Here is a 23,348-nt window from a genome sequence, read left to right as displayed (position 1 = left end):
TCCTTCCTTCCTTCCTTCCTTCCTTCCTTCCTTCCTTCCTTCCTTCCCTTCTTCTCTTCCTTCCTTCTCTCTCTTTTCAGGGTTTCTCTGTGTAGCCCTGGCTGTCCTGGAACTCTGTATAACAGGCTGGCCTTGAACTCAGAGATCTTCCCACCTCTGCCTCCCTGGTGCTGGGGCTAAAGGTGTGCATCACCACCACCCAGCTCTGAGTTTTAATTTCTTAAGTATGATGGTTTGGTTCACAGCTAAAGAAGCACAGGCTTGGTATCAGGTGACAGGGTGGTTTAGCTTTGTCAGTTATGACCACAGTAGCACATTACTTTTTCCTGCTAGCAGTTCCCATATAGACAGGAATGAACTATATGATACTACAAGACCAGACTGTCCCATTTTTAACCTGAAGGAAGGGAAAATGTTCTAGGCTGTCTGCTGGAGATGTCAGTTCAGAGTCTGAAACTGTCAGGTCAGGAAGTTTCCCACTCATGGTTTATTTTTGCTTCCTGTGGTCCCAAACTGCACAGCAAGCAGTCCACATTTGACTTTCCTGGGCCCTGGGGTGACAGGAGGGCCTGGGACATGGTTATCTAAACACAGCAGGATCAATGTTACCTTTAGAGGTTATTTAAACATGTCCTGACAACTGGCCCCTGGTTGATTACTCTGACTAGTGTCCTCCAAGGATGTTTTACTTCTGTCTCATTTCCCTTCTAAATTAATTCACCTGGCATTTTTCAATCTTCTTCTAATAATGTTTAGTCTCCACACTTAGCACTGAGCCTTGGCACTTGGTACCTGGTCTGGTATGGGGGTTAAAAGGATCTCATATGTTAACTATCACTTCAAAATCACATGTTAGAACAAAGCCCGTGGAAAGCGCAAATAAATATAGATAATACATATCCTGGAGAACTACTGAGTTTCTGCATAGTAATTTATTGCCGGGTATATGAGTTCGTGAAAGTAGTATCTGAATCTTTCACTAACTCTATGTTCTAATTCCAGAACACATAAAACATATGTGGCAGATGTTGCATATAAGTTATAAGAATTATTTAGGTTATTAAAATATAATTGATAAAACCAGGTTTATATATGGTTATGGTGCTTTAAAATGCTCTAGACAGACACTCTCCAAAGTAGACATTTGAACTCCTACTCTCATCCTTCAGGCCAGGTGTATAAGCATCAGGATGACCTTCTCCCTGTGTATCCCCGAACCTCAGAACCTCAAATCTTTCTAGGCTGTGCACTTGATGGGAATGCACAAGCTGAAATTACAGGATGAGTCAAGGGATTCATGTAAGCTAATAATCTTATGTATGGTATATTATGAATAAAAATAACTAACCAACCAAAATCCAGGTGCCCTACACCAGGAAGGAACCACTTACATTTGTCCTGCAGGGAATCGTGGGGCACTTCCCCTTGGGGACTCTCTTCCAAGTCGCCATAATGTAAGACCTTGTGATTTGGTGAAAGCCGACAATACCAAAACTTGTCTGAGGAGAAAAAGACATATTTAAAAGGTTAATGATTCTGCTTTTTCAAAAACATTGCCACGTTGCTTCTTCACAGGGCTACCTGGAAGAAAAAAGCTATTCATTTGATTTATACAGTGGTTCTCAACCTTTCTAATGCTGAGACCCCTTACTACAGTTCCTCATGTTGTGGAGACCATCAAGCATAAAATTACTCTCGTTGCTACTTCATAACTGTAACTTTGATGGTTATGAATTGTAATGTAAATATTTTTGGAGATAGTGGTTTGCTAAAGGGGTCGTGAAGCACAAATTGAAAACACTGCTTCAGACCTTAAGAAATAATGGATTTTAGTGTCCTGATGGCGAACCCCGCCCCCACCCCCGCCTCTGATTTTGGTATTTCAGTATCACACACCCTGCTCTGCAAACATTGGTGACCACTGGGGATGTCACCAAACTCTTCTATCTCAATGGAAAAATATTTTCCAAGAGGGTAGTTTCCATGGGCATTCCGCCAGTGCCTGTAATCACCAAAGGGGCTAGTCCATAGCTACAAAAGCTTGGCACAGTGGGGAGAGAAGTGAAGGAAGAATAACTTTTGGGGGCTTTTCTGTGCTTCCACTCTGATTTCCAGCCTGCTGAAGATGCTGTATGCAAGGTCATGCTTTACACACACACACCTGTTCCCCGCTGCTAACAGACTGCATCCATGATCTGTGAATAAACTGTCAGGACATTGGTGATACACTCGGGGATGGATCCATGAGAAATCATCTGAGTAATTCAGGATTTGGAGAAAGAACAAAAATATTCAGACACAGCTTCCTCCCTAAGCCCATCCGTGTAGTGCCTGAATGGAAATGTTTAAGGCTTCAGGGTTATTCCCATAACTGTATCGCTTCATCTCCATCTCCCAAGTGTGATGAGAAAAAACAAGCAAGACTGAGGCTCGGAGATGGGGGCAAATCACACGTTTGTAGACATATAGGTTTACAGACTTGGAAGCTGAACAGTGAGTGCAGTTTGTACAGCTACGAAGGCTCCATTATATGGTGGCTCCTCCAGAAAGGCTTCTTTGGTCACCATTATGATCTGAGCTTCTCCAGAAATTATTTGCAACCATTATCAGCATGGGCTGACCATGTGTGTGTGTTTGTATGGGTAATATGTATATGCATTTATAGGTGTGTATGCATATGTGTATGTGTATGCCACCTTAATGTTCCCTGTTGTAAAACCCAAGGTAAGTACCCTGAGGTAATGTTCCCCAGTACACCCAAGGTAAGCAGCTTTCCCTAGTGGTTGTACCATGTACTCATCAGACAAGAGACTCCATGGTCCTCATTAGCCTGGACGGTATAAAAAGTCAGCCACTATCTTCATAATGGCTATGGTCACGAAGCCTTGGTACAGTGCCGGATACTGAATGTTTACATAGCTGGTGCTGGCTAAATCAGAAAATGAAGATTTAAGGAGATTTGGTTCAAGCACATCAGGCACACAGCATCTGTGCCCTGCAGCCTCTTGGTACTTTCATGTGCCTGGTTCACCTTATGGCCTTGGTCAAATCACCTCATTACTGTACCTGCAATCCCAAACTGTTTTGAAACTACTCTGACCAAAGTGTTGTCCGTTACATTTTAAGAAAAGAAATTTTACAGTCTAAAATTGTTGTCACTGAAAAAAATCATCTGAACTCTAATTCATTTAATTGACAGAAAGCTTTAGGAATAAAAGTAAAATGGAAGGAAGTAATAAACAACGGAAATGTTCAACCTGACTCACAAAAGAAAATTGTCTTTATGATTGTCTTCCTAGTATGTAAGGGAATTAGGAATGCTTGAGAATTCCTGGTTGTATTTAGAACATGAAAACCATATACTTAAAGGACTCAACCCTGGTGAAAAACAAAACACTGAGAAGGAGGAAGATCATGCAAAGTCATTTGGGCCTGCAAACTTCTCAAAAGTCATTTTATATACACAGCAATCCCGGGGGGGTTACGGAGTGGACTCTAAAGAGAGTTAAGCAAGTTATTTCCTCACTAATTTACCGCCATTCTAGCCAGCTAATGTAAAATTGCTGGTTTTCCAAGAAAAAAATGCATTTGGGGTAAATGAGCTGGAATTTACAATAGGGACTTTGAAGTCTGGATGACATCAAGTGTTCTGAGCATCACAGAACTATTAGAGGCTTGAAGTAACAGGACACAAGAACCACATGGCCTATGTCCTAGCCTACATGGCCTATGGTGACCATGATTTCCTATAAGATATGCTACCTCTGAGGGAGTTTGGGGGCTAATGGGAAGGAGGTCATTGAGGTGTGAGACTGGGACACCCAGTTCTTCTGTTGATTGAGCTCTGCTTGTTCTTTAGAGGAATACCTTCTCTGCAAGCTGGGGCTAGCCCATTACTCAGTGGTATTATGTTAAGCCAATAAGTCTATATGGTGCAGTGATCATTTATACTAAGTATGGTCTAATGGAAAGAATTAATAAATTGAACTAGTTTAATATAATATGAAATGATTTGCACAATGTATATTCATTATTAAAATATATTAGTTTTTCTGCTGCTTCTTATATTTTTCAGGATAAATTTATTTATCTAAAAGTACTTGCAATAAGTTTGCAATGTACCTAGTATTCTACAGAAATAACAAGAAATCATTAAATGAATGGCAGACATGAAAGACTAACACTCAAGGAAGAGATGTTCCCTCAATTCATGGGGGCAGTAGAGAGAAATATCACATTAATGCTTGTGTCCAGGCCTGGGCAATAAGGACAAATACAATCTAGGATAGGAATAGGAAATTTCTCTTGTTTACAGAACACATTCTTAATTCATAAACCACTGCAGAACAGTGGCTACTCATCACTTGTCAGAAATCACTACCTATTTTGCAAAGTTGGATGGAAGCTTATTTCACACTTAACACTAGAGGCTACCTGGAACTCTGGCCTGACTATCTGCTTTGTAATTAAAGAGAACTTCTTCCTTGAAGAGGATTAAATTACCTTGAGGTACAGGACACTATCCTTCCCTGGTTTTCTTCCCACCTCTAGCTAGTTCTTCTCTTATACTATACAAGTTCCTCCTACTCTGTCCACTAATACAATGGTTCAGAGCAAAAAGGTCTGTGCATGCCTGATGGAAGCAATGTGTTTTTCTCTTTCTCAGCAAGCAAGAAGTTTTGGATGGATTACAAACAATTGAGGAGGAGCTGAAGAGGATAAAAACTTGTCTTGATTTGTGATCAAATACTAAGACAGCATCTTCTTTGAGATGGAAGCCAAAGCCCTTAGGGTGAGAGGCATCATGACTTTGCATAATTCTGTCTCAAAGGCAGGGCTTCTATAGAAGCGACTGAAGCTGCCCACGCCCACCAGCACAGCAGAGACACAGTGGTGCAGACATCTGTGTCAGCCAACAGCAGCAGCTTGATTTGTAGTTTTCTTTTGTGAGGAAAAAAAATGTGCATTTTCCTTTTAAGACTCAGCATGATGCTATGAGTTTCTCAATCCCTTTGGGCAATAGAAGAGTGGTTCTCATCATTAAAAGCAATTAGCAAGAAGCAATGAGAACATTATCAAAGATTGTTTACTAGCATCTATGGAGGATGCGAGAGCTAATGTGGCGGCCTTGTAGTCAATTACAAACTAGAATATATTAACAGTTGTCTTTCTATTTCCAAACTAAAAAATATGGAGACAATTCTGTACTTCAATCTTTTCCTTTGTTCTTATCCATTCTGTCTTTCGGTCTCTCCCTCCCCTTTCCTTCCTTTGTCATTATCCCTCCTTCACTTCCCCCCTCTGTTCTCCCTACCCACATTAAAGGGTCAGAGGGAAGAGCTGGTTTTACAGCCCATATTTTCACTTCTTTTCTGTGCTGTAGTAACTCTAACCAAAAGCAACCTGGGCTTACATTTCCAAGTCACAATCCATCACTGAGGAAAGTCAATGGCAGGGCAGAACTCATAGATCTGCTTCTTGACTTGCTCTCTGGCTTGCTCATAGGCTCATATTTAAGCTACCTTTCTTATATAGCCTGAGAGTACCTACCCACTTAGGAATGGTACTGCTCACAGTGGGCTGAGCTCTTCTGCATCAATCAATAATCAGGATAACCACCCCCCCACCCCCCCACGCACACATGTAACAGGTATGTCCACAGGCCAGTTTGCAGTAGGTGATTCTCTAAGTGAGGCTTCATTCTCAAACATTTCTAGGCTATGTCAGGTTGACAAGGCTAACTAGGACAGCCCATCGATCTGGGGAAAAGGTCCAATTAAAGTTATGTCTGATGTCACACAGATTATTATAAGCTAAAATTCACTGAGGAGTGAACTTTTTACAACACTGCCCAACAGAACTTTCTGCAATAATGAAAATGATCTGTATCTGCTTTATCCAATAAGAAAACAAATTTACATTTTTCCTTCATTTTACCAACTTAGCCACAGGGAAGCATGCCTCTTGGTCTTTAGAAGGGACCAGAACATCAAATAATAGTTACTACTGGTAGGACACGGTGGCTACACCATGAAGCTGAAGAATTGATTCTGTTCAACTCTGCTTTGGAAACAGGGGACTTCCTGGAAATAGGTTCAGAGCCACACTTGGTAGCAGGCCCTGGAAATCCCTTGTCACAGAGGTAGAGAAGCATTTCCTACCCTATTTTGTTAGAGCACTTCCATTAGGATGTTCAGTTTTGCTAGGATGCCCCAAACTATACCAAATCATTGTATTCAGAAAGTTCACATTTTGTCTAAGACTCGGTTCACCCTTTCCAAGTCTACGAACAGGTTTGGACAGTACCTTGAACAGGAAATGTCACTTTCCCAAGGATTAGATCCACAAGTTTCTCTGCTTGTTCAGTGCGTGTGTGTGTGTTTGGTGAGAGGGGAGTTGGATGGTAGCTGTGAGTGGCAGCGAAGGCTATTCTGCTTTCCAAACACTTCTCAGTTTACCAAATGTTTTCAAAACCAGAGACTTGTGCTTTGATTCTGAATTCTGCATCCTTGGAGGCAGTGTGTCCTTTCCTAGCTCATGATTCCAGGACCCCTACACATGCAGGAAGGTGACTAGTCCTAATGGGTACTGGGGTGATCACACAGGCCTTGGTTATACACCTGGTTCTGATACTCAGTTATAGGCCTTAGCACAATTAGAGCCTGAAAGGTCTTCGTTCTTCACCTGCACAGTGATAGGCTTAGCTGCATGAGGAAAACATGCAAAGCATCTATTCTGCATTCTCCACAGGACTGGCTAGAGGCATTCATTCATTCTAGTCAGGGAACGTGTCCCTTTTCACCCCACTGTTTACCCTTCCGCAGTTTTGAAATGGTGATTGCCTGTTATTTTGAACTACTGAATGCCTTTCCCAAAATCCAACTGTGTTTCCTTCCTTTGGAAATACACATTTATTTGTACCTGCCTTTTTTGTTAAAACAGGCTGATTAGGTTTCATGAAATACCAAAAGAGAAATGTAATTAAAACAGGGAAAAGCAGCAGCTTGCTGCCCAGAAGGGCTGATAGAGATGCTGCGCCTGAATGATCTGTTTGGCTCTAGATCTTCGACTGAGTGACAAGAGTTCAGTGATATACACAGGCCTTGCTGGCTGACATGGTAAGACAAGTTTGATCCAGCACAGAATTCTGAGATAACTCAGTCATGTTGGTGCTTAAAGATGGGAAGCTACCGAGTGTCTTTAGTGAGAAGCAAGCTTTATAGTATAATTTCTTAAAATGCTTCTCTGGGTGTCTAGCCTAAGGGTTATCAAGACTATTCAATGCAAGTGATTCTGAGAAAACTGAATTTCCAAAATGTAGAAAGTAGAGGAAAGCATTGGAGATCGCTGCCTTATGAAGCAATAATGGCTGTACCGGAAACAACCTCTAGGAATTTATCTCCACTCTTCCCTCAGGAGTACATGGGAGAGAAGTATGGGCAAAACTTACAATGTGTAGTCCTTAAAGGGTGGTGGGGGGGGGAAGCAGGCATGAGACATCCAGAAGCAGTCTGCTGCCTGTGTTTAAAAATTATATGCCAAAAACTACGACCCAGAGATAACCCCCACTCCCCTAACTAGAGGGCCCAGAAGAAGCCTAAGATGCCCAAGAAGCTTATCTTCTTGGGGTCTGTGCACTGTAGTATGTCTATCCTGTACTATATGACTAAAACCCACTTAGAACTATCTTGCCTGTTTTCTGATCACTTCTTCCTGAGGGGATTTCCCTACCAGGCCACAGGGAAGGAAGATGAACTCAGTCCTCATGTGAATAGATGAGCTGAGGTGTCTGGGAAGGGGGCTCCCCTGTTCTGAGGAGTAGGGGAGAGCGGATGCAGGAGGGAGGGGCCTGTGACCGAGATGTAAACTGAATTAATTAATTAATAATAAAAACTATGACCCAAAATAATCATAAGAATCCTTTCGAATATTTGATAACCATCATATTCAGAGCTATAGGGATTTTACTTAACGCTTGCAACTACCTACTTGGTGTAAGAAGTAACAGCATCCTTTCGTGACAGAAGAGGAAAAAGTCCCAGGTTGATGAATAGATGGCCAACAGCTACCTACCTTGGAAGGGGAAGGCTGGGGCTTGCTTAGCCACATTAATATGTATCACATGATTTTCTGCCTCTCAGGTCTACTGTGACCAGCCATTCCAGAATCTCGGACTTGTCTTGTTTGCATCAGACCGTCCAAGTATCAGAGTTACGGGTGAGACAGAATGCTAGGCAAATGCCAACTGCAGAGAATTCTGACAAAACGTAGCAAAGGAAAAGATGCTTTGAAAAATTCTCCACTTCCAGTTCTGTGGGGCAGGAGACTTCCACAATTTCCCTGCCAACTCAATTCCTGAAACTAATCACCCATGTCCTCCTCACTGTTAGACAAATTGGAAGGGACGTGGCCAAGGCTTTTACACAGGGAATACCATTTCTAACCTGTGGCAAGTCTCCTTGAACATGCATGAACTTGAAAGAGGGGTGATCAATTTTACACCCCAGCCTACTAGGCTGTGCAAAGTCTAAATGCAGTCTTTTGATGGAGGGATGGGAAACCACATGGAGTGCAGGCTCCTAACCAGACTTAACCTTACAAGCCTTTGCAGGACACTCTTGAATTGAATGAAAAATGGCTCCTCTGTCCAGGTGTTTGCTAACTCAACAGCTAAATATTAATGCTTCTGTTCACTTAGGACGTTCATTTAGCAATGAGGGATGAATATTTTTTAAACAAAAGCCTGTAATTATTTTATTTAGTAAGGAAAATTCTGGTAGAGTCAATCCATTTCAGCCTAGAAAGGAATATCAAGTACTTTCCTGACCTGGAAGAGTCTGTGTAAGTCAAGTTCTAGGAGTCAGCTGGCATCAGCGAAAGCTTGCAGGGTCTCAAATGCTTTCTCCATTCTAAATACTCCAGTGTTTCTTGCCCAATGTCAAGCACAAAAAGAAAATGTTTTAAGTTATGCTAATGGGCCCACATATCCTGGATATTGATCTCTCAGAGATGAGAGGGAGGTAAAGGCAAACAGCTAGCTATCTAGCTAACAGCTCTCAGATCCTGCTAGACTCCCATGTTGTAGGGTTTTTAGACACCCAATGTCTTGCCTGAAAACATGAAGGGGGCTAACTCCAGAGCTTAGAAGGCCATGACCAAGTCTTCTCATTCTCAGAACTGGTATTGTTGTCGTTGTTATTATTATTAACAACAACACAATCTTCCATAAGAACAGTGACCCTTTTGGCTTGACTCCTAGGATCTACACTCCCAACTGCCTTTATTTCTTGCAAAAATCTTAGCAAGCAGGTGTTTATACTGATTGAAAACTGCTCAAGTCCATATAGTTGGACAAGGCAGCCAGTCCTTAGCACTATAGCGTTATGTCTCCTGGAGTGCCATGCGCTTGGACATGAAGAGCAGCAAAAGAAATGCAAAGAGAAAAAAGGCACAAACTCATTTTTCAAGGGCTGAATTTAGGAGATGAGTTCTCTCTTCCGTTACTTTTATTATGGAAAGCTTTCTGAGGTCTAACTCAGTGCAAACCCCTCTTCCCAGGCCTGGTGTAAAGCTCTTTATCAGGGCTTAATTCCTCTCCAAGTAATCCACACTTACTCTGGGAAGTTCTGCCTTCTGAAATCCTTCAGTGTGATTTTCAATGGTAGCATTGGCATATTTCAATTATTGAACACTCAGCACAGAGCAGTTAAAGTAAATGACCAGGGAGATGGACACAAACGCTAACTGATTACAGTCATTAGTGGGTGAGCTCTGCGTCCGAGCAAGGCATCCATCAGGTTTCAGTACTACCTGCCAGCATTTCTCCCCACTCATAACTAATATTTGTTCTTAGCACAGTAGTTAATGCCTTTGCTTATGCCTAGTTCTTTCTCAATTTCTTCACCTCCTCCCAAACCTTATTTCTCAGTTATGTTTCCCAGCTGTTTTCTTCCAGGACATTACAATATGAATACTTTGTGCAATCAGAGCATGTCAAGAGAGCAAGAAAACAACCAAAGCATAGAAACAGCTTGGATTGCTGCCTACCTACTATGCCTGGTCTACTGGCACCTTTCTGATTTGACATTTTGAGGTCAGAAATCAGAAACAATTCAGAAATCTGTCTTGAAAATTTTTAAAAGTAGATTAAACACTTTGCTTATACCCTCAGTAAAATAACTCTGACTTGAAACAGTGTCAATGTGGGAAATTTGAGGATATGAACCACCTATGCTTCAAGTACCAAGATCCAACTAGAGAGTGGGTGCTAGTTTTCCTTAGGGTGCAAGAGAGCCATGAAAAGGAAGGATATGGGATCAGGAAGATGGCTCAGTAGGTAAACAGTGCTTGCTGTTCAAGCCCAATGATGTGAGGTTAATTCCTTGAACTTAGAGTGGGAGGGAAGACAAGTCTGTGACGTCTTTTTGTGTACCATGGCATGTGTATACCTTCACCTGCACGCAAATCATATCGACACAAATTCAATAAGGATAAATAAAACAGACATTCTGAAAGCAAAAACGAGAAGGAAGGGCGTGTAGCTTTAGAAGACAAACTCTTGCTCTTCCATAACTTTACATGCTATTCAACACTAAGGACCACTGTTTCGTTGTGTGCCAATGTGTATGATTGCAATAAGTACTTCACGGGGCTACTCTGAAGATGAATTTCATTAATCCAGTTATGTATTATTCAAGAATAGGGAAATGTTCTAAGAAATTCGTTTCTAGGTGATTCCATCAAGTGACTGTCATAAAGTACATTTTAATACAAACTAAGGTGGTACAGTGGTTCTAGTGGTTATCACTGTATGTGAGGTCCTCTGTTGATTGATACATGATCCATGGCTGTGTAAGTAACTCATTGAGAGAACAGCCATGTATATGGCTGACTCGTAGCAAGGATTAGCAATTATTGGCACCACCACTAGTAGCCTTGTGTCACTAAATGGCAGTTAAAAACAAAACAAAACAAAACAGCTCTTTAGCTCCATGTACCTTTTGGTCATTTCAGATTTTGGTTCTACCTACACATAAAAGCAAGCTGAACCTAGACTGCCATTCATGTCTCAAGCACAAGGCTGTCCTTGAATGATACTATGCCCTTGTTAGTACCCAGAAGCAAGCTACTGCTGTCCTTGCCTATGTATGGAGTTCCCTTAACAATACCTTGTCTCCGACGGGCGTTGAGTTTCCTAAAGCAGGTCCCTTCCACAAGGCGGTTCAGACGTTGCTGTTTGATCAGCTCTAAGATTTCTGGCTGGATCTTCTCCTTTAGTTCCCTATTGGAGGATAAACACATCATATTCTGCAGTGCACCTTAAGAGACAGCCCATAGTTGGTAGCACTGTGGGCTGACGGGCCTGGAGCAAGAGCTGCTTCCTTACATGAACACCCTAAGACCTCCCCAGCTGATGCTTTGGGAAATCATTTAGAGATTTTCTAAGTGGTGTTTGGAAAATCCAAGCCAGAGCTCCTTGCTGAAATAACACTGCTGGGTCTCTGACATTTGCAGGTTATCCACAGAAGTACCAGCCACTTTGTGATTTTTTTTTTCCAGAACAAAGCCTTCCAATAAATTCCTTATTTTATAAAGTCAAAGATACAGCTTAGGCAAAAGTCCAAGAAAGAAGATTCTGACTCTTAGTTTTTCCCCTGTTGCAAAAAACCAAACCAAACCAAACCAAACCAAACCAACCAACCAAAAAACCCTACATTAGATTTTTGCCACCCAAACAGGAATACTGGGGGACCATGCAATTGTTACTTTCCATAACTAACTGTCTCTTGAACAAGAACCATTTTTTGTTTTCTACTCCATCTCTCACAAATGAGAACCATAACACTGTCCCAGATTCTAGTCCACAGAGATTGAGATAATGATGGGATAAATTAAAATTATTTGTACCTTGTCTCGGGCTAATAGGATATAATTTAGTTTTAGGTAAACTATGCTGCAAAGATTCTATGACAGAGTGCAGTGGTTGTGTTAAACCTTTAAGGGATTTGTATGTTATGAAGCTTTATTAGCTTCCTGGCATTTGAGGCAAGTAAAGTCAGCAGTATTCTAGTCAAAGCTGTACAGGGAGCTGCAGAGCTCAGCCCTCAGAGACATGTTGCAAGTACTGTCTATAACATGAATCTCTGGATCATGTTAGTCAGAAAACTAGGGTCCAGTCTAGGCTATGTCTATGACTAGTATTTCACAAAGCTCATTTGAATCTCAGTTTCCTAAGTGTGAGCTGGGATTAGAATATTTCCTGAGAAAATGACTCCCAAAGGAAACAGTGTGAGCATAAGTCTTTATAAACACTGGACAGCAATGGAAGCATTACTGAATTTACCTTAATCATCTTTCTTTTGCTCAATCACTCCAAATGGCCACTCAGTGACATGCACTCAAGGCTCACATATTGATCAGCTTTGATCTTGATTCTGCACTTTCTCTGGCACTGGGCAGGATATCTGTTTTCACCTGCTCCTGATTTGCAGGTGGGGAAGGCACTGTGGTTGGCAAGTATGCACAAGAGTAGAAGTACATTGTATAACTTTTCCTCATTGGATTTCACTTCCCCCAGGTTAAAACCAATTTGGAGGATGAGTATCTAATATCTCCATTCCCATCCTATAGATGTGGAAATTCCTCAGGAAGTATAAATGCAGAACAGAGTACAGACTCCAAACTTTCTTGTGCTAATATGAGCAAAAAAGAAAAGAGAGCAAGGCTGAAGAGATGGCTTGCCATTTGTGAACTTGTTGCTCTTGCAGAGGACCCAGGTTTGGTTCTTAGCACCCACCTGGTGGCTCACAATTGGCTACCGTGGGGAGCAGGCATGCACAGAGCGCACACACATATGCATGCAAAATTCTTACATGCATAAAATAACTAAATAAGAGGTTTGTTTTAAAAGGAAAGAAGTAATATAGAAGGACTAATATGATGGTTAAACTTAATTTTCAGCTTGATGAGATCACTCGGTACATAGGTAGTTGTAGGAGATTATCTTGATTAGGCTAATGGAGGTGGGAAGACCTACCTGCTCTAGGTGGTATTATTCCCTGGGCTGAGACCCTAGTCTATATTTTTAAAATATACTGAGCTACACACAAGTATTAATCATTCTCTGCTAAGCTCCCATGGCTGTAACTTGAATGGCATGCTGTATATTAACCTTGAACTATGAGCCGACATAAACCCTTTGTCCCCTTAAATTGCTTTTGTCAGAATATTTTGTCATAGCCATGGGAAAAGTCACTAATACACACGTGGAAGCTGAAATAGCCTTGGAATCCTCTGTGCTAGGGAAACACTGCACTAACAATAGAGCGTGGAGCATGTGCAAGGCCTTCCATCCCCAGGCCTCTGAGGGGCTCAGCTCAGGCTTTCAGGTCACTATTATAAGTATTTATTACCAGTGCCTAAAGTTTATAAAATAGACTCAGAAAAATCACAGCTTTGATAAACCCTGCATGGAATGGAGGAGTTGAATACTGCACGAGCAGCTGTTCATGGCAATAAATCACTTTTTCTGACTTCTAAGTCTGGGCAACTGGGCAAAGAGGAAAAGATATCCTCTAGGGAATGGGAGAAAGAAGTTTGGAACTCATAATTTTGAGGATAGTTTTGATAGTCTGTGTTTAAGGTATTAAAATGTAAAGATGGGAAACATGAGGAAATTCCAAGAAATTTTAATAATGTCTCATGATGTTTTGGGTAAAATTTGGATATAGTATCATCACACGTCTTCACCAAATCCAGCCAGTGTACTAAAAAAAGTGAATCTATATCTCTCCAAAGAATTTATAAAAGAGCCCTTAAAAATAAAATTCTGAAGACTCCAAACATGATTGGGCAAAGAGAAATAAGGAATCCTAAGAAGAAGACAATAGAAAACAAGCTAGGAAACTGCCACAGAGGGCCTCTGAAAGGCTCTGCCCTGCAGACTATCAAAGCAGATACTGAGACTTATGGCCAACTGTTGGGCAGAGTGCATGGAATCTTATGTAAGAAGTGGGAAATAGTAAGATCTGGAGAGGACAGGAACCCCACAAGGAGAGCAACAGAACCAAAATATTTGAACACAGGGACATGGAGATAAACTAGAACCCCTGCACAGATGTAGCCCATGGCAGTTCAGTGTCCAAGTGGGTTCCATAGTAATGGGAACAGGGACTGCCTCTGACATGAACTGATTGGTCTGCTCTTTGATCACCTCCCCCTGAGGGGGGAGCAGCCTTACCAGGCCACAGAAGATGACAATGCAACCACTCCTGATGAGATCTAATAGACTAGGCTCAGAAGGAAGAAGAAGAAGACCTCCCCTACCAGTTGACTTGGGGAGGGGCATGCGTGGAGAAGAGGGAGGGAAGGTAAGATTAGGAGGGGAGGAGGGAGGGGCTTATGGGGAGATACAAAGTGAATAAAGTGTAATTAATAAACAAATTATTTAAAAAAGAAAAAAATCAAAATTAAAAAAGCATCAACTAAAAAAAATCATTTGACTTCTGTTTCCTTGCAAATGGACTCAGTAGCTATATATTCACATATATTAAGAAAGTTCAGGTAACTCTTACAGTGTGTTTCTGAGACTGAGGACCTTTTAGGCATGCCAGGTAAGAAGACCTGGGTGTAATCCCCTCTGAAATGTTTAGCTTGTATCATTGAGGCTTGGGTGGTGGGGTCACTGGCTGACCTGAAAGCAAAGAAGGAGAAAGAGGAAAACAGGGAAGGTATATGAGTGTGTATGAAGAACTTAAGCCTAGTACCTTCTCTGGAAAATAATTCTAATCCAGGCTCAGCAAGGCCGACAGCATCTCTTGACTGAGCTTAACTCTTAGCTTGGAGTCTGTCCGGCTGGGCTTCCATCCCAACTGGTCATGTAGGGTTTGGCAAACATTTTCTATAAAAAATCAGTTAGTAAATTTTTTAGGCTTTGTGGAGTATTAGTCCAATAGAAAAATGAATGGACATGGCTGATTATAATAAAATTCATGTGCAGAAACTGGTAGTGAGTAGATTTGGCCCAAGAACTATTGGCCCAAGGGTTCAAGGACCCTTAATCTAGAAGGGCCCTTCAGAAGTGTTGGGCTGAGTGATAATGGCAGTTTCATGGACACTGATCCTTTTCTGTCTCCTTTCTAGAGAGCTTCAGGACCTAGTCGCTGAACTACTTCTGTTCCTTAACTAAAGGCACCCATGGCTTTAAGTACCAATTTTATTCTGACAGCTCTCAAATCTATATTTCCAACCTTGATCTGTCTGCTGACCTCTACCTGACCACCTTCTTCATATGTCTTACAGCCTGCCATGTTTGGAGCTCAACTCCTGGTCCCTTGCCCAAATCACTCCATTCCAGAGTGCATCCCTTTAGTTGTTCAGGTCCCAAATCTAGAGCCTTTCCCTGATTCTTCTCTTCGAACAACTACATTGAATCCACCAGGAAATATCATTTTCCCTTTTCTTCAAAATATAACCAATGCAAAGCAAAAACTAATAATCATTTCTCTTGCTTGAATTATTAGAACATCTTCCTAACAGATCTTCCTGTTTGTAAATGTGCCTCCTTACAATGTTACCAATGCATAACTCCATGTTTGTCATCTACTCAAAACTCCAAATGGGTTCTAGCAAAGTCCCATGTACTAGATTCAACTCCTATTGCTATTGTCCTCATTTATTCTGATCTTGACACATTAGCTCATGGTTCACTGAAAACCTAGATATACTCTGACCTCAGCGTATATGTACAAGCAATTCTTTCTGCTTGGAGTGTCCTTTCCTCAAATATCTACTTGGTGTGCTCTCTGAATCCCTAATAGATCATCACTCAAATGTGATTCTTGTGACCAGAGATTTTTTAGCATCTTTACAATTCTCTTTTATTTTTCTCTTTTCCTGCCCTCTGTAGACATTTTATCTATACGGTCGTTCTATCACCACTTAATTTGTTCTTATCTTACACATATTATTCATAAACATTATCTATCCCCCCTCTAAAATTGAGCACTGCAATTAGGGCTGTATATGTTCTATTCACTGTAGAACGTAGACAAATAGAATAATTACCAGCGTGTATCAGACATTGATAAGTATTTTTCAGATGTTTCAACACTGAACATGGTATACCTGTATAGACTGACAAGAATAGGCTTCGAGTAAAACACTAAGCTGGTAGGCTGGTCTTTAGGAAAGCTACAGTTGTGTGTGTGTGTGTGTGTGTGTGTGTGTGTGTGTCTTAACTTTATTTCTGGCTCTTTTTAAAAATAAGTTTTCCCGTTTGTTTCTCCTGTATATTCTTAGACGATGTGAGAAATATACAAATACACTCAGTGTTGAGTTTTCCATTTATATATACTACTAATGTCACAACATGTTAAGTTCTGTGTTTTGTAAGAAGAGTGATCATTTGTTCATTGCATATTGTAAGATGAGCGTATGCTGGTTAGTTTTCATATACTATTGTGCTGGATCTTTGTAGCAGCTTTCATTGTTTTCATTTCCTGGAGAGGGGAAAGGCAGGCTTAGAATGGACTATGTGACTTCCCCAGAAGGCACATATGCAAATGGCTGAACTGAGATCTGAGCTGGTCTCTGAGGTCAAGGTTTTAGCACATCTTCCTTGTCTGTTTTCCTTCAGTATTGTTGTTTCTTCCCTTCTTCTAAGTCAGTACTCAAGGATCTATTTCTGGACTAGTTAGGCTCTTTTTATCTATTAGCCTGTACCAATAATGAGGATATATTTATCTTCTCCGTTAAGTGGCAAATAAAAAAAAAAGCATCTCCTCTTTGAAACCATTCATCAGGAACCAAGAAATGAGCCAAGGCAGCTCTCTAGCCATAGCTATTCCCCAAACAGTTGTTCATGTGGAGTTAACTTTTCCCTTCTTGGGATAAGTGATCATTTTTAGCAAGACAAGACTGATGGTGTATGCATGGTCTGAGGTTCGCCACTGTGCTGTGTGTGATATGTGGGTAACCATGGACAGGACAGAGTGCTATGGAGTTGGAAATGTTAGCGAGTGGGTGGAAGGGCAGTGGACTGGTGCCCAAGCCCCAGCTGGGCTGCTGTCCCTGTTTGCAAAGACAAGGCTTCCACTAGGCAGGCTTAACGGTGCTTTTGGCATCCTAAACACCGAGCTTGGATCCTTGCAGTTCCTGCACTCTTAGTAGAAATTAGGATGTGCTTCCCATAACTGAACAGCTAGCAGCCTGTGCTTAGCTCCACATCCCCCACCTTTTGAAGTCTGGATACTGAGGTGCTCAGCACTCTTCAGCACCTTGGGCTGAGCCTAACATGAGGGATTGCTTAAAATGTATCTGTTAAATAAAAGAAAGAAAAGAATCATGCATAATGATCCTCTCCTTTCCTTTGGGTGCCTTTAGCATGAGTCATGATGGCGGCACTGACACTTCATCCACTTCCACAATAAGCTCCCTGTCTAGCAGATCAAAGTAATAGACAAAACAGATCCCCGGTGGACAGATCCCGCCAACGGACCAACTGTATCCTGCTTCCGCCCTGCTCGTAGCAGAGGCCGCAGCTACAGGCTGGACCCCCACCTTTCCGTTGAAAAGCTAAGGTCCCTTGCACCTTGTGATAACTTTGCTGCAGTTATATTTACAAGAAATTCCAACGAGAACTGGTGCTTTCCAGTCTCCTGGACAGGAGTACTGTGAAAGTCACGCCCATGCAGGAGATAATCCTTCCACTGGCGTTGCGTCTCCTCTCTCAAGAAACATCAAGGTATGAGCTTCTTGTAATAAAGGAAAAAGACACTCCAGCATGTGGTAGCAGAGTCTTGCCAGCAAAGAAAGAAAGGCATGGCAGGGTAGTGTTCACCCTGGGCAGAGTTGACATTTTCGCTTGGAACAGTCGCAATCAAGCATTGATTTAGAGTCACTTGGCTTTGCTGAAGTGGCCGGAATTTAGAACCACTTGGCCTTCACTTAATCAACTCTTCACTTCTCCATTTAGGTTTTAAGAATTGTCAAAAGCATAATCAAGTGTCCTCATGGTTGCACATTTGCCAGAGCAGATGACTGAAAATCTAGCATTTTGTGTAGGTAGGTCCTGAAAGGGTGTTTTGGCACCACACATTCTCCTTATAGGTGAGACACAGCATTCCCTAGGAGCAAGCTACTTATTCCAAGGACTCCATGCTTGGTATTTCTGACTGTGACTATCTCCTGGCTGAAGATCAAGGGAAAAAAGCCAGCTGTGTCTCTTGTAAGGACCAGTATTAAATATACGGTATGTCTTAGGGGTTATAACGATGTGGCCAAGCCCCTCAGAAGCATTTTCTAATGATGAACTTCATGCCCACAGAAGTCGACAGCTCTAATGAACAGTGTCTGGTGGTGCTTAAGATCTGAAAGCAAGTCTTACACGTCGCCACTTGGATACTGTCTTTTCTATCCTGTATACTGTCTTAACTTACTCTCAGCCTTGCACACTGAGAACTAATGTGACGGCATGGATGAGGCAGTAGCTGGGAACACAGCAGGTCCAAGGCCAGGTTATTCCCTAGGTTCTTCCCTAGACTACTTCTGCCTCTTTGGGAATAATACTAGTCTACCTCAAGGGGTGTAAGAAAATGAACTAGACTAAAGGGCACTTTATGAATTGTCATCCATTAAAAGTGTCATGTACATGCAACTGAAGAACACACATACACAGAGACATGAGACAGAGAGAAAGGTGGGGGAGAGGGAGAGAACAGTAGTAGATAATACATACAAGAGCGCAGAGGAAGTCACTTCTAGTCTTCTGGTTACAGAATAGCAATAACTGTCAAATCCCTTCCTTGCTTCCCATCTTTACTCCTATGTCTTTTTGTGTAAAATATAAAGATGATAAATCTAATCTGGTTCTTAGCGAAGAAAAGCAGGCCAGGTCTCAGAGGAGACCATGTGAACAGAAGTGTTCTTATTTTCCAGATTCCAAGCATTTTAGAGATAGATGAAGTTTTGAAATGGTTGCAGGCGACGTTTAATGCAAAGCCCTGTGATGGGGGGAGGGGGGTGACTACTGTCTCCACATTGGAAGCCTGTAGATTTATGGTTATAAATGTGATAAGAGATGGTCAGGTGCTAACCACTGGCCAACCCTGGGGAGGTGGAGGGCTGTTCTTCCTTTCCCTCAACAGCTCCCAGTGGACCTTATGCTACCTCAGAATTCACAATGCCTCAATGATTGGTGCACCTCCTTCTGGATATAGCATAACATTCTGCTTCTCAAAAGGTGCCTGTGTGAAATACAGCATCACAGGAGAGAACAAAAGACCCCCACTGCACACATCATTTTTTTTTTAGGTTCTAAATGTAAAAGAGGTTAAGTGCATTTTAGCTACAGGTACCTGAGGAATCACCTAGAACAGCTGCTGTCCCCAACAAGCCCCACTCTAAGGAGTTCCAGAAAGACCTCCCTTAATGGCTAATTTTTGGAAGGTCTCTCTCCTGCTGACTCTGACAAGCACACTACCTAGCTGGATCACTAGGGGTCAGTAGCAGAGATGGAGGTCTGAGGTGAGTAGCTTACAAAATCGGGCGAGACTGGAAATCCTCCTGGTTCATCCTCTCAGACTGGCGGATTTTCAGGATCTCAGTGTAGCTCAGGTTCTGCAGTTTGCTCTTGAACTGGTCCAGGGAGCTAGGCTTGGTTGTAAGCGCTCTCATAACCTGCTCCTTCACCACCTGCATTACCTGTCAATGAAAGGAAGACCATTATATTCCCAGGACCAACCTTTCCTGTTCAGAAAAAGACTCCCATGTTAAGGTTAAAAGCTCCTTGCTCTGGGGGCTCACAGCGTGATCTCTGTGCCCCAACCTTGAGTGTGCTTTACAAAAAAGATAAACTTTCATTACATATATTTCTATTTTCTCTTACACTGTAGGAACCACAAGGAAGAAAATAGACTAAGTTGGAGAGAAGGGCAGGAGAGAGTGCCTATTTGCCCTATATATTTATTATGTGACAGCTACTGATACAGCACTAGAAACAGTTCAAACTCAAGAGTCAGAAAGGAACAAAGGCCAAACCACAGCTAAAAGCCTGCATATTAATTATTTCTTTCTGAAGAAAATTGCTGTGATACAATTAACGCTGAGGTTCAGCTGACACCAATTCAAAAGGATGTGTAGAGATACCTACACCTCTCAGACCTCTTCCCCATGTTGTTAGGGCCCGAGTGTTCATACAAATTATGCATTTAAAAATGGGCACATGCTCTTTCTCTTCGAGTCAGCCAAGAGGCAGAGGGGTTCATTATATTGGAACAGATCTATCCCATTGGAAACTTCAAGATAAAAAGAACATGGTAATTTATGCCTCCAGAATATGTAGCTTACATGGGGCCAGTACCCATGGCCTCTATTAATGTAGGTTCATCTTCATCAAAATACATAAAGTGAAAAAGGGTCAGAGGGCCCACAGAGGCATCCAAAGGACTTGTAACTTTGCTGCTGCCCTTCATCCTCCATTACAAATGAGAACCTTCATTAAAAATGTTACCCCTTATTGGGTATGCATCCAATAACTGATGCCCTTTACGTGTGTGTGTGTGTGTGTGTGTGTGTGTGTGTGTGTGTGCGCGTTACATCTTTTCTCCTTTACCCACTTAAATCTACAAGCAGATTTTGCCAGCATTTCTACTCTGAGAAGAAACAGAAGCTTCAGAACATTAATAAATTCACTTAGAATCTCTGTCAGTTGGCCTGTGGATGACTGAGACTTTGTCTCAAGCTTGTAAACACTCTACCGTCTCTTAAACCACCCTTCCTTAGTGCTATTTTGGATTTAAAAATAGAACAGAACTACATACGAGCATCAGCTTCGTGATGAATCTGGTACACAATGATGATGTTACGCATCATCTCCTCTAATCCTCTCCCCAACAGAGACAAACAGGACACGAGTATTGCACACATAAAGGAACAGAGGGAAGGTAGACAACTTGCCTGTCATCCATACATATGTAGAAGCGCCCTAAGGGAAGCATGAAGTATGATGGCCATCTACAGAATTGATACTGAGCAAATAGGAATCAGATATAGGCTCTGCTTTCTGTGAGCTAATGGTCTAATGAGGGATAGGAACAAGGCTCCAGATCATCACAACAGACGTGTAGAAAGGATAAACAGGAGATATTTGATTCAATGTACATTTGACATTATCTTTAGAGGAAGAATGGGGGTTCAATTGGCATACACTCAGACAAACAACCCAGAACACCTCCATATCAGCAGCTCTGAACCAGAGCTACAGCTCAGTCAGAACCAACTACCTAAGCATCATTCCATGCTCCAGGGATAATGAGATAGGGTGCTTTCCGGCTGACCTTCAACTGCACCTGATCTTCTACTCAGGCAAAACTGTTAATTTGAGATGCTTCAAAACTTTTGAAATTTTAAACATTTCATGCCGTCAAGCATAATCAATGGCTAAATTTGGTTAACACTGAATTTTTATGTGTTGTCATTGGGTCCTTTCCCCATTTAGGGAGCCTTGGGGTGAAGCCAGTGAGGTCATGGTTATTTGTTCTCTCTCTCTCTCCTGGTGGGTTGGTGGGACATGCAAGAGAAAAAAAAGTTCCAATGATTAAAATGAGGAAGTGGGACTTTAAACAGGATCAGGACACAACTGAGACAGTGTGGAGCTAGCTCTATCCTCTTTGTTTTACAAACGAAAAAGTGGAAGTCCAGAGAGTGATTTCCCCACTGCCTGTATTTAAGGAGGTGTCCCAGGAGATGGCAATTTACACATCATAAATGCCTAGACTCATGCTAGGGCTCATAGGTGATCATGTGATCCAAACTGCTCCATCAGCACCCTTGTCCAGACTATTACAATTTAACCTGATATATAGCCAAAGCCTGCTCTTTCTAAGGCTGAGAAATATAAGAACATGCCTCTTACTATAGAAGATAATGAGAGATAGAGACAATGCAACAGAATCAGGGAAAAGATAAAAATGTGATTGTAGAGAGTATTGATAGCAGTTACGCTTTATTCAACCAGAAAGTTACTCTAACTTTACATTTTGGTGTTCTGGGAACCTGAATCAAATTCTATTTTCTTATGTTGATATGAATGGGATTATTGCCATTTGCAACCAGACTCTCAACAGATATCTAGTGAAGTCTAAGAGGAATTCCATCCTGTGGGTTTGAGATAGTCCAGCCTGAAGGACAAGTAGAAGGAAGATGAATACAGTTGATGGTGCTACTTTAATAAGAAGATTGTTAGACTGAAGAAATGGTTCAGTGATTAAGAAAAATGGCTGTTCATCCATAGGCCTTGGCTTTGTTTCCCAGCATCCATATGGTGTCCCACAACCATCTGTAAGGCCAGTTCTAGGGAACCTAATGCTCTCTGGATTCTGTGGGCAAAAGCCATACAAGTGGTACACAACATACCTGCAAGCAAAAACACCCATACACATAAAATACAATTTAGATTTAAAAAAGAAAATGACTTTTAAATTCACCTTTCCTTATATACCAGGGTTGTATGTTCGCTTGGAAACAAGTCTTGTATCAATTGCTCAGAAGAGTGCCTAGTCACATGTGATGCTCAGAGCTTCATGGACTTCACTGGTTCAAGACTACGACCCTGCTGGGTTGAAGAATATCTAGTAGAAAAGCCCTTTACATTTGCCTTTCAACTTGAAAAAGAAAAGTGTAAAACTTTTCCTACCAGCAGGTGGCTTGACTGGCAGCTGCAGCCAGGAGGAGGAACGTGAGCAGTGGGTATGAAGCACAGAACTGCAGTTGGTGGAGCCCAATATTAGCTTGCTCACTCGTGGCCCACGTGCACTTGGTGCTGGCCCTAGTAAGTTCTACTGTTACTCTGTACGCCAAGCAAAAGCTGAAAGAGCCCAAAGCTGTTTTTTTTTTTTTAGGTGATAAAATAATAAGTTAAACATCTCTCTGTGTCTTTGCAAAATAGCTTCTAGTTTCTGTAGTTTTCTAATTAATGGTGTGATTTCTCAACACGTCTTGCATAAAACAAGACAAGATATTTTCAGTCACTGTTGTTGACTGTTTTTTCTTTGAACAACATAGAACTGTTTGCCATTTATCTGAAATATCTACAGATGATGTGGCAAAGGCATCAGCAAATGAATGGTGAGACATTTCTCTTAGGGTGCACATGCTGCCACAGACACCAAAGGGATCAAGCTCTTAGAATACACATTTGCTGTTGGCATTGGCACTATTTAATCTATGTCTGCAGCATGCTTGCAGTAGGGTCTGGGTGGTTTCCCTAGCATATGCTGTTCTCCCTGTAAGGTATTATTGAATAATAATAATAATAATAATAATAATAATAATAATAATAATAATAATAA

General features: G+C 41.7%; 1 protein-coding gene across 7 annotated transcripts in view; it reads right to left on the bottom strand.

The window, feature by feature from the left end:
* The window catches only part of Elmo1 (engulfment and cell motility 1), a 517,373-nt gene that overhangs the window by 23,662 nt on the left and 470,363 nt on the right, over positions 1-23,348 (bottom strand). For all 7 annotated transcript variants that reach the window (XM_055597231.1, XM_055597230.1, XM_055597234.1 and 4 more), the window contains 3 exons: positions 19,538-19,701; positions 11,169-11,281; positions 1,392-1,499 (listed from right to left, as the gene is read on the bottom strand). In XM_055597231.1, coding sequence (XP_055453206.1) covers positions 1,392-1,499; positions 11,169-11,281; positions 19,538-19,701 — 385 coding nt within the window. The remainder of the gene's footprint in view (positions 1-1,391; positions 1,500-11,168; positions 11,282-19,537; positions 19,702-23,348) is intronic.

This window comes from Psammomys obesus, unplaced genomic scaffold, assembly GCF_907164565.1.
Source record: "Psammomys obesus unplaced genomic scaffold, mPsaObe1.curated_primary_1811, whole genome shotgun sequence".
Classification (NCBI taxonomy): Eukaryota; Metazoa; Chordata; class Mammalia; order Rodentia; family Muridae; genus Psammomys; species Psammomys obesus.
Note: the sequence above shows the minus strand (reverse complement) of the source record. Positions and strands in the feature narration are given on the sequence as shown.